Source organism: Apium graveolens, chromosome 7, assembly GCF_009905375.1.
Source record: "Apium graveolens cultivar Ventura chromosome 7, ASM990537v1, whole genome shotgun sequence".
Lineage (NCBI taxonomy): Eukaryota > Viridiplantae > Streptophyta > Magnoliopsida > Apiales > Apiaceae > Apium > Apium graveolens.
This window is the reverse complement of record NC_133653.1, coordinates 56,242,812-56,254,234: the sequence shown is the minus strand read 5'-3', so window position 1 is coordinate 56,254,234 and position 11,423 is coordinate 56,242,812. Positions and strand designations below refer to the sequence as shown.

Below are 11,423 nucleotides of genomic sequence, written 5' to 3'. Positions count from 1 at the left end.
TCTCTTTCCATACTTGAGATAAGGTGAGCTCATACCTTCAATCTTTCCGTTTGTAATCTTTCTGCCTATCTAGGCGTAAAGTGTCAACAATACAAGTTCACAATCGGTAGTGTATATCATTCCAAGTGGTTGTCTCAGCTACCCAACATAGCAATTCTCATTCACAAGTCTGAAAATATTTTTCGACATATATGTATTATCGAGACAGTATATGCAAAATATTTTAAACACAATTCAATCATAATAAATATGCCAATTTAAAATTGTCGCGATATTTACTTTTCCCAAAATAATGCTTTTTCTTCAACATTTTTCTCAAAATTATGCATCTCGCATATATAATTTATTTTTCCAAAAGATGCAGCTCGTACGATCTTCTAAAAATCCACAATTCTCTCAAATAAATATCTCGTACGATATTTTCCCAAAATATGTGTGTCGTACAAAATTAGGATGGTGCAATAATTTTACAATCATAAAAATATTTGACTCGCACGAATTTTATCACTAAATATTTTTCTTATAAAAAATTAGAAGAAAAACATAATATCTATGCATTCATCACGTAATAATAAATTTTGGAGAAATAAATCAGGAGAAAAATAAATCTTATCTTTATTTTCGGCTTATAGCAGGCTGTGAATTTCCGAGTGTCGCCATTTTTCTATGGTGCGTTTTAGTGTTCCTCAAGTTTTTTGTCCTTTTCTTTTTCCTGCTGGCCCCGCGATCTCAACATGACATGCTCATTCGTCATTCTTTTTACTCCATTTTTGCTTCCTTTTTTTTTTCTCCTTGTCCGCGCGTGTATATCACCTTGACAAGTTCGTCCGTGTGTGACTCCAAACGCCTGGTCGTTGGTTTTCTTAAACGCCACGGGTCGCTCCATGTTAAAATATTTTTTTTCGCCAAGTTTGCATGCCGCCGCCGAGTCTTGTTATTCATCATGAGACTGCCTTTGCTGCTCCATGTTGCACCGCCTAGACTCCGCTGAATTGTGTGTTATTATACATCCATATAAGATATATCTGCCACGAGCTTTTTTTTTCACCATCGGTAATTGACTGTCAACCTCCCATTGTATGGATGAACCATAAATCCCAGGAGTTTTGTAATATTATTCGTCCTGCTCGAATAATAAAGCCTTCCTTCTAGCGCCAAATGTTGTTGGAGGAATTTCGTAACAACACGAAATCGGAGGGTTGCTGGAATAATTGAGTGATTTGTGTATAATTGTGAGATTAGGGTTTATGAAAAAGAGAGGCTGGACTTGGGAGGTGTCTCGATTTGTCTCGTTGTATCGGATTCCTTTGCCAAGATGCCTGCGTACCAATTTATATTGGATCAAGCCTACGCAGTTCTATAAAATTTGGGCTTATCCCTAAGAGACTTTAGGGACAAGTTTCGTTAATGTGGTAATTACCGATTTTATCTGATTTTATCTGAGCATCGTGATATCTTCCTGATTTGAAGAATATCGTTGAAAAATATTTTCCGTTATTGATTTATTGAGATTGATTATTTTCTTATTTCAGAGAGAGGATAACTTGGGTGTTAAGCAATTAATTATTAAATAGAATTAATAATTAAAAAATTATAAAATTATTAAAAAATATTTGCCATGCCAAAACAGTCTTTTTTGGATATTTTCTTGTACCATATACCAACATATCGATTTGTGGACCTTCCAGGATTAATGAAACCGAGCTCGAAATGACCCCCGTTTGAAACAATGGTGCTCCTATCCATTATGGTTTGGTTGGCCCTTAAATTGTCTACTGCTGATGTAGAGCTTAGTGAAAATAAAAACAAGAAGAAGCAGAATGACCAAGTAATAAAAACAGTTGTAGAACTGCTGCCTCCCATTGAGTCTGTTATTCTTTCGTGTTTTGAGTTGCTTGAAACAATTATTCAAAAAGAAGATGGATTATTTTCATTGTATAGATTATTGCAGAATTACATCAATCATGTGTGAAGTTAAATAGATTTGGTGCACTCTTGGCTGCACCCTGCTTATCTAAAATTTCACACCCCTTCCCAATTTTTTCATCTATCTTACAATTTTCAAAGTCATACTTTTCCAACTTTCTATCAAGTGTCACATATAACTCACTTCCATCTACACTCTTCAAACTTCATAGTCTTTTGATGGCCTTTTTTTCAAAGATAAGTACTTGATTTTGAATAAAGTGATACGTGGTTTGATAAGTTTAAACAGGCATTGCCTATTAGTGGGTGTTTGATTGTTCTGAAATAGCCTACTCTCCTTTGTGTAGATATTTTGATTGATGTCTATTTTAGATTAACAATGTTGCTTCTTTACATAAGGGTACTACTTTTACCCCTTCATTTCAACAAGAAAATATAAGAATAAAATGAGTTTCGGAAAATAGAAAGCCAAGTACTTTGCGAAATCTGAAATGGTATAACAGTAAATTGTCAAATTCTTCTATCTGCCTTGAGAAGATCGAAAGAAGGCAATTACAGCTCAGGTGATGATCTAGCTTTCATTTTCATTAGTTCGAGCAACCAGTCATTCCAAACATCGATAGGACCTGGCAAACACCAATGTAGACAATCATTTATGCCCTTCATCCACTGGTTGCCCCAGTGTGATCCTGGATGTCCATCAGGACGCATAAGCATTGCCATAGTCACATCTAGAATCCAGAACTTTTGATCACTGTTACTCTTTGTTGCTTTTCTTCGTGCTCTTTCGATTTCTGCCTTTTGAACATTTCTCAATTCCCACGCAGGACCTCCCAAGTCGATATCTGTTTCACTACTTATCGGACTTGTTTTGTTGCAGTATCCTCCATTATTCCAAGTACCATTTTCAAAATGAGTTGGTGAGAATGTCCGTAATATTGTCATCAAGCTATGACAGTTTTTACAGCCATGAATGAACTCAAGCGCGGATCTTATGGCCTTTCCGACTGCAAAACCAAGTCCCAAATTTGTGACATTTGGTTCACTACAATGAACGCATCCTATTAGATTCCCTTTCTCGTATAGGTAGTTCTTTCTGAAGAACCAATGAGCAGCAGAGATAATTGCGTAGTCTGTGCTGGGAAGTTTCTCTGTCCATTTGTCGTCGACCTTATCAAGATAGATGTTAAAAGAACCAGATGAAGAACCATTAATTATTATCTCTTCACTCTTCACTAGGAATATCGATCTGACAAACGTGATAGTGAAGTTGTAGGAGCTGAAATAGAGTGTCCAGTTGCCAGCTTCATCATCTTCTTTTTCAACTTCAGTAGGCACTTCTACCTGTAAGAAAATGAATGTTAGGTATAATATTATCTTCCTATATGTCATAAAGCATAGCTCTCAAATTGACAATCGTTACCTTTGACAAGATGCAGAGTAGAGACTCCATTTGGTTACGAGCAACAGAATCGCCAATAAACATCATCTTTCTATTCCTAACAATCTGTAAGAATTTGTTGGCAGCAAACCTTGGCATTTCACATGCATGAGGCTTCCATCTCCAATTTACAAACTCAATATCTTCCCTTCCATGCTTAAAACAGTTCTTCCAGTCCGGAATCCATGCACATTTAGTACTGCTGTACAAAGACTCGTTTTCGCCTGTTTTAATCCACTCCCCTTTAAAGATATCACACTTGTCTTCAGTTTGCAGAGGGAAATGAATGTCCATACCTCCGTAGCCTTGATCGAAGGTGAAAGTTTTTGGTGAATAGAAGACGAGAAAGCTAATAATTCCTAGCGAGATTAACAAGCGCATGAACAGTATTCCCACACTATTTCCTCTCTTCACTGCCTCCATTCTTGTTTCTTTTTCTAATGATATGGAAGAAACATACAGTCAGTGTTAGAGAGGTATAAGGAGTAAGTATTCTAAACTCTGCATGTGCATGAATCAAATCCCAAGTAAATTTTACTTAAAAACAATTAAGGTCAGATTACTTCTATTCATGGGAATTAATACATATTTCCAGGCCATGGCCATGTGAGCAGTACTAATGGAATTAGGTAATCGAACAAGTTGGTGCTTTAATTAGGTACAACTAGGCGATTAGTTAATACGGAGCAAGTACTACAGAAATGTGGTTATAAATTTTGGCCCCTGTGCTTAGCTTGAGGTTACAGATTACTCATTACAGTTGCATACATATAATTAACCTCCACTAATTAATAAACTAAGGTTCCATGTTATCTCAGTAAACAAATAAATGAGTGTACTTGCACTGCACCGTAAGAATTGGAGATGGAAACTAGGGAAGCTCGTCTGGGAAGTGGTTTCAGAAGTAGTCTACTTCACATTGATTGGTAAATTATTCGTATTAAATTATATATGTTCACTTGAGTCATGGATTATGATGTTCACTGAAGTGCCTGCCAAATTCTTTCGCTTTACTTTGGGCCTTCAAAATTTCTTTGCATTTTTCGAAATAGCAAACTTTATTTATTATAACAAAAGTTGACATCGTATTATCTTATTTTAATTTTTTCCAACCATTACCCAAGCAATGTATCTTGTTTTTACATTCTTTAATCCTTCGGTCTCCGTATAAAAAATATTTGATAACAAATCAAATTGATAGAGTTACTCCCTCCATGAACTCGAATAAAATTTATATATTACATATAATTATTTTGTATTATTTACTCAAATATTTTTATTACTACATTTATTATCATTTATTAATAATTTAATTATTATAAAATTTTAGTTTATTTTTGTAAATTTAACACTTAATTTTTTTTGTAATGCAAACTATGAGTTATTGTTATAATTATGATATACGCATCTTCAATTCTTCACATATTCATAAACACCATTAAATAACTTGTAATTTACGTAAACCAAATTTAAGTAAAATATCAAAATATAATAAAATTTGGACATCGGCATTTTAAAAAGTAATGTACGATTTCTAAAGTTATGAATGTCTCCCTAATTTAAAATAAAATTGAAAATATTTCTAAAACTCATCTTGAAAAATAAAATGATATCGATTAAGAAATAAGTGTAGAGTGTGAGTATACGTATATAATTTGAGGAAATATTATTTCCAGAGCCATTTTTTTATTGTGAGGGGTGAAATGGCATAACTAACACCCTGAATACACATAATAACTCTTGCAACAAATCAATACAAGGGTAATTTGGTCTTTTCACTATCTTTTGCTCTGAAAATAAAAAAAGTAATCTGGAAATAACATTTTTTATAATTGTAAGATATATAAAATTAGTATTTGATCTCAATATAACTTTTAAAAATTATAAATTATACTTTAAGATTTGTCGATTAAAAAATATATACGAAGTATTCGTGGAGAACTCGACTCAACTCAAGTTCGATTCAACCCGGTTATTTGTGAACAGACTAATGTTTGGCTCGGGCTCGTTTATAAATAATATGATTCTACTTCTTAAGAAACAGAAGTAAAAAGAGCAGTATAAACAACATAAAAAAATGTAGAGAAATTATCGGAAATACTACTTTTTCTAAATTTATTTACGATATTATCATGTTTTGAAAATAATTGTAAAAATATGGTTTGCAACTAAAACTAATAACATATACAATTTTTCAGAAAAAAATAATAATTTTTTTTGATTGCATATGTGATTGTATCGGCTTGCGTTTGAGATTACATAGGGTTACAAAATCGTATTTTGAAAAAAAAAATTAAAAATCATATTTTTGCAGATTAAAACTTTAAAATTTTGTATTTTTGAAAGAAAAACTCCAATTTAATGTATTTTTGGAAAAAGCTCAAAAATCTTATATAAATTCATTAATATTTGACTTAAATGTCGATATTATTAGATTTTTTTTATGTTAAAATATAATTTTATATTTGATTTTAAATTTGATTGTGGTATAATTGTTTATAAATTTATAATTGCTCAATTCTGAATTCTATTATATTTTATAATTTAAAATTTAGATAAGGTTGTAGCAAACTTCAATGTTTTTATTTTTATAATTAATTCAAGATTATTATCTCGATGCTCACAACTTTACTTGAGAAAATTCAAAACGAAGACTGGGATATAACCAGAATAAATTTATCCGATAGTCATTCTCGAATTGAAATAAATTATAATAATATTAATAATAATTGCTTATTTTCTAATATAATAATGGCTTATTTTCTTGAAGAATAAGAATATTAGAATCTGTAATTTACATTTTTTTACGGTTTCCGAGAAGAGGCAGAAAAAATCTATTACTAACAGGAATGGAAGTCTTTCCAGTCTCTATGACTCTCTTTTTGTTACTTGCAAACATGAAACCACAATTACTTGTAACTCTCCCTTCCGTTTCTCTCGCTTCTTATTTTCTCCCAGACATTTTTTCTTCAAGGTATTAAATAATACTTTAAAATTTCTTTCTCATTCTTCCATTGTTTGTAACTAAACTCTTTCACTCATATGATAATCTTGTATGATCAAAGTGTAATTTTAACTTGTTAATTTGATTTTATTGGTTTCTTGTACATGCACACTTATTCGAGCACCTTTTATGCTTTGATCATGTTTTGTTTCAAATTATCTGTGGATTTATTTAATTTTGATCTTTGTTATACTATTATGCCTGTATTGATGGAAACTAATTGTTATTACAATCACAATAGTGATATCATTATGTTTTTGAGGCGGTGCTATTAGCCTGTTATACATGCATTGTACTGTTGAGTTGTGTGTGTTACATGTGAAGCTATGATTTTAATTACCAAGCACCGTTACTCAAAAAAAATTACCAAGCACCGGAATTCGAGATTACAAACATAATTGAAGAAATTATTATGTAGATAATGTTGTCGTTGTCTTTGTTACTTTTTATATGGATGTGATATCAGGGTGAATATGGACGGAGCCAGAAACCAGTTTGGGGTGTCGAATTTTTTTTCCGAGTAATTAATCTATATTTTTAATTTATTATATATTAAACTATTATTTTTAACAATTTCAATGTACAAAATATACTTGAATTCGTGTATCTAAATTCATAACTATTGTAAACATCACTAATATTAGTACTAAATTCATAAAATTTATATATTTTTGAGGGGGCGAATTTTTTTTTTTTTACTACTAAATATATAAATATGTAATTTTTTTTCATAAATTTTAATACTAATTTCACGATTATCCGGGAGTTTGGGGTGGCGGCCGCACCCGCCGGCCACCCCCTGCCTCCGTCCCTGAGGGTGAAGGTAGTGTTGTGTAGGTTGGGACCTTTCTTAAACCCTAGTGATATTTTGGAGTAATGTTAGGTAAGACCTTTTTATGATGGATGCAATTTATGTAATATGGAAGCTTAAATTTATAGAAAAGGGGTGAAGATAAAGGTTTGAGTGCAGGAACATATAGTATATGCTAAGACGTGAAAAAGTATTTGAGATTTTCTTCTCATTAGTACTTGTAATAATTCTTCACAACCATTCACTGGCTTAACTACTTCTGGAGTTTGTTTTCCGTCGAAGCTCTTTATGAATTAATTTTGACATTGCAGATGTAAAGTTGCATTTACATTATAGGAGCAGCACGTCGACTGTCTCCGTTATGCGAGTACATAACAAAGAAAATAATTACATTAATTTTGAGTTTTGTGGAATGCAACAAGTATATTACCATAAATTGACAGTCATAGGCTGTTTATGTAATGCGTAGGAGCTGAATATTTTCTTGTTCTGTAGAAACGTGGCTGCTTGAGTTAAAATGGATTTTGGAAAGATAGGTGAGGAATTGTTCGGAGAAATATCAGAGAAGTTTGATAATTTTTGTTCTGAAGTCGATGAAGCCATTAGCTGCAAGGTATTAGTATTCCCTTGCTTAAAAGTTGCCATCTAGTGTCGTAATCTTAGTATGAATTAATTTTATCTTTAGTCAGAAACTAGTGAAGATTTCTTCTTTTTTTTTGTTTGCTATAAATTAACTACGTAATAAGTATCACTAAAGTATATTGAAAACCAGTTATTAGCAGTTGGTGCCCATATTAAAGAATTCTGGTCTGAGATTGTGCAAGATAAAATTCCTAAGAGCCCCGAAAATTTCATAGATCTTAAAGAAGAGGATGTTACTATCTTTTCCAATACTCAAGTGCCAACTGCAGCTGTAGATGATGAAAAGATTAACATTAGCATGTGTCCTATTCCTGAAGTAAATATTGGGGTCTTTGATGACCATTTGCAACGAGAAATATCCCCCTGGGAATATGCAGTTATGGGGATGTATGATAACTCACATGCAGGCAATAGGGAAATTTTTATCGATGAAGCAAAAAATTCTTCCCTAGGATCATTTGAAAGCATATCTGGTTCTTTCATTGAATGGGAAGTTAGTAGGCATCACGCGGACACAAATACTGAAGTAGCAAGTGATCGACAAGCTGATGATTCTGTTCATTGTAGTAAGTTTCCTAAAGCTAAACTTTCAGATCGAGGGGTGGAGTCTGATGATATCCTGTCAATGCTGTCATTAGGTATGTCCTTAATTATTTAATATACTCCTCTGACTTGTACGTTTCCACGTCTAAACAAATTAGAAGAACAGATAGAATTAGGGTGAAACTTGTATTGGATATGTGCTTGTATCTTTTCTGAACATAAAAAATGAAAGTATCTCATTTCAAGCCAGCAAGCTCGTTTCAAGTCATCATGCTTTATATTCATGCATTGATTTCATGCTCGTCCTCCTGATGCTGTAGTAGTTGCATAATAATATTTGTACTAACTGGTTTGTTACAGGCAAATCAGATGCTAGTGGTACTGAAAATGTTATGGATCTTGAGGATTATTATGCAAAAACAGAAATTATTCATCAAGAGTGGAGTACAGCAGGGGGCAATAGTCCTCTGGTTACTGAAGGGTTTATGTATGCAACTCAGTTACAACTTGCCAAGCCAGAGTTATATGAAGATTATTTTTGGGTTAATACCAGTGATTTATCTACAATTCGGGGCTCGCAGGTAAAAGATTAGTCTCACAATACGTCTATTCTCTTTTTTTTTTCCAAGTATATAATATTATGAAAAGATTGCAAAGAAGTCTAGGGGACCTCCTTTACACGTATTAAGCTTAATGACTACTCTAGCCCATGCACATAAGGAATCACATTCTGCTTGCAGAATAAACAGAGCAAACTAGATTTTTTCGACTAGACAAATTGGTGTGTAGCATAAATCTTGCATTCCCTTGCTTCAATGTATAATGGATTTTCCTTAATACGAGTTTAAGTATTTACCCTTTAAGCAATTAACTGGTAGAAAAGTACAATGTTTCACTATAATTGCTAATGAAGATGGTATAGGGAAGGAAGCCTTTAATGATACCCACAGAGTAGCTGCCTTAAAAAAAAAGTTTCACCTGCAAAATTTCATGCGGTACATGATGATATAGTCCTTATTCTAAATGTAAGCATACATTCTTTAGATAGGATTCATCCTTTGAGAGTTTACGATGAGCAATATGAGTACTTTGGGGAATTGCAAGAGGCTGCCTTGGGAAATCATACCAGTTAACTACAGGGTTCGATTGATGGACAACCATATCTGAGATATTTTCAAATAGTGTCTCTCCATATCATTCTAAAATAGTTGATCATGAGAAGTAGTAAAGCTAGAAAATTAAAGTTTCGAAAGCAATAACCAAATGCAGAATTGAAGGGTGGTAAGCACCATTGATAATTATTGTGAATCGATCTGACTGCTGCAAAACTGGAAGACTCTGTTACCATGATAATATCACCTCTATTTCTGTTCCATTATGAACACAACTGTTGTGAAAAATGGTGGTTCCTTGGCTACTTTTGTCTATTATTTCTGGTTTCTATCGGCATTGATGTGTGACTCTAGTTACACAAATGCAAAACATTTAGTTTTATACAATTCTGTTGGCAGCTTCTTGCTGAACTACTGTTTTGTTTGTATATACTTTCAGAATAATAATGGAACATCAAAAACGAAGTCTGTAGAAGCTAATGAAAATGTGTGCTTGGAAGATCAAGTACAAGAGAGAAGTTTTGCTCCGACCTTGTCCGCAGCAGAATTAAATCAGCAGGATGAGGAATTTCCAGAGAATGACTGGGTGGTTGTTTAGATAATGCAGCTCTCTTTATAGGCCAAAATGGTTCTTACAAGTATGATTGCAAACTCTTTGTGCCCATATCTTACTTGGAATATTTTTACAAACAATACAAATGGTTTCACGTTAATATTTTGGAGTACTGTACTCTGATGCTTTCTTCTTGTCTATAAATAATCTAAATTCTGAATATCTTACTAAATTTATATGATCTATTGATGGAATCGCATAGTGATTATGTTTTATATTCTGCAAGCGTCCTGTTACGATAAATTGTGAGAGCATATCATATTTTGTTTGACTTGCTATGTTTCTCCCAACTTCTACAGGAATGAATGGATCATCATGCAACAGATTTCGACAATGTCACAGATATTGACATACTTTGTCTGCGAAACTAGTGTCTTAAAAGTTTGTGCATAAGAATTGAAGCAATTGTTCTTAATAAGTGTATTTCTGATTTTTTGATTGAGAATGTTCCTCTGCATGCTTCTGCTAGTGTTTAGCAGATTTGCCTGTTGTGCAGTAGCACAACTGTTTTGCTTCGTTTTGGAAAAAAATCTCTCTAATTTCCTTAAGTCATTATGAATAAATTAACAGGTAATATTATAATCGGTAGATTAACGATCACCGATCTCTATTTTTTTTTAATAACTAATATAGCTTATAACTTTATAAATAGTATGTATTTTAAGAAATTATCGGGATGAGACAAAAATAAATTCGGCTATAAAACAATATTTATGTTCCCTTTAAAGAAAAAAACATGTCTAAAATGGGAAATAATATGATTGTGCTTATTTTTTTGAAAATCATTGCCGTATTAAAATACTAAGAGGGGTGTATTAAAGAATTTTTTTGGATTCTTGAAATCAACAAATATTCAATTAGAATTTAAAAAATTCTAAATCTGATGATATTTAGTAAAGATTAAAAAAATTCTTTTAAAATCCTAGTGTGTTCAATTTAGATTTTAAAAATCCATTGAAATCTGACGGTATTTAATTTGGATTTTTAAAAGTCCATTAAAATATGATGTTATTCAAAAGTCCATTGATTTTTTTATTTGAAAATATTTTTGATGGATTTGCTAATTTATTTTTAATCTTTTAAAATTTCTTTAAAATATATGAGATTTTGAAGAATTTTTGGAAATTTCACAAAATCAGATAGACTGTGCAAGATTTTTTTATTAACTCCTTTAAAATCCACCAACAATTAAAATCAACAAAAATCTTTTAAAATTCATGAATTATTATCAATCTTTTAATACACCCCTCTAAATAAACATTATTGATTATTCTCTTCCAGATAAAAAAAATCTAATGCAAACAGTTTACGGTACATGTTATTTGAAAATA

The 11,423-nt window shown here is 32.2% G+C and overlaps 2 protein-coding genes across 2 annotated transcripts; one reads left to right on the top strand and one right to left on the bottom strand.

Moving 5' to 3' along the window:
• Nucleotides 1-2,478: 2,478 nt before the first annotated feature.
• On the bottom strand, nt 2,479-3,790 carry LOC141673667 (xyloglucan O-acetyltransferase 3-like). The gene is made up of 2 exons (XM_074480412.1): nt 3,350-3,790; nt 2,479-3,270 (listed from the first exon to the last, which is right to left on the bottom strand). Exons 1-2 carry the CDS (start codon nt 3,788-3,790, stop codon nt 2,479-2,481), a joined length of 1,233 nt encoding a protein of 410 aa, XP_074336513.1.
• Nucleotides 3,791-7,559: 3,769 nt separating this feature from the next.
• Nucleotides 7,560-10,537, top strand: LOC141675302 (uncharacterized). Its single transcript, XM_074482021.1, has 5 exons — nt 7,560-7,795; nt 7,955-8,462; nt 8,728-8,948; nt 9,919-10,117; nt 10,392-10,537. Exons 1-4 carry the CDS (start codon nt 7,700-7,702, stop codon nt 10,075-10,077), a joined length of 984 nt encoding a protein of 327 aa, XP_074338122.1. The 5' UTR covers nt 7,560-7,699; the 3' UTR covers nt 10,078-10,117; nt 10,392-10,537.
• The last annotated feature ends 886 nt before the right edge of the window (nt 10,538-11,423 follow it).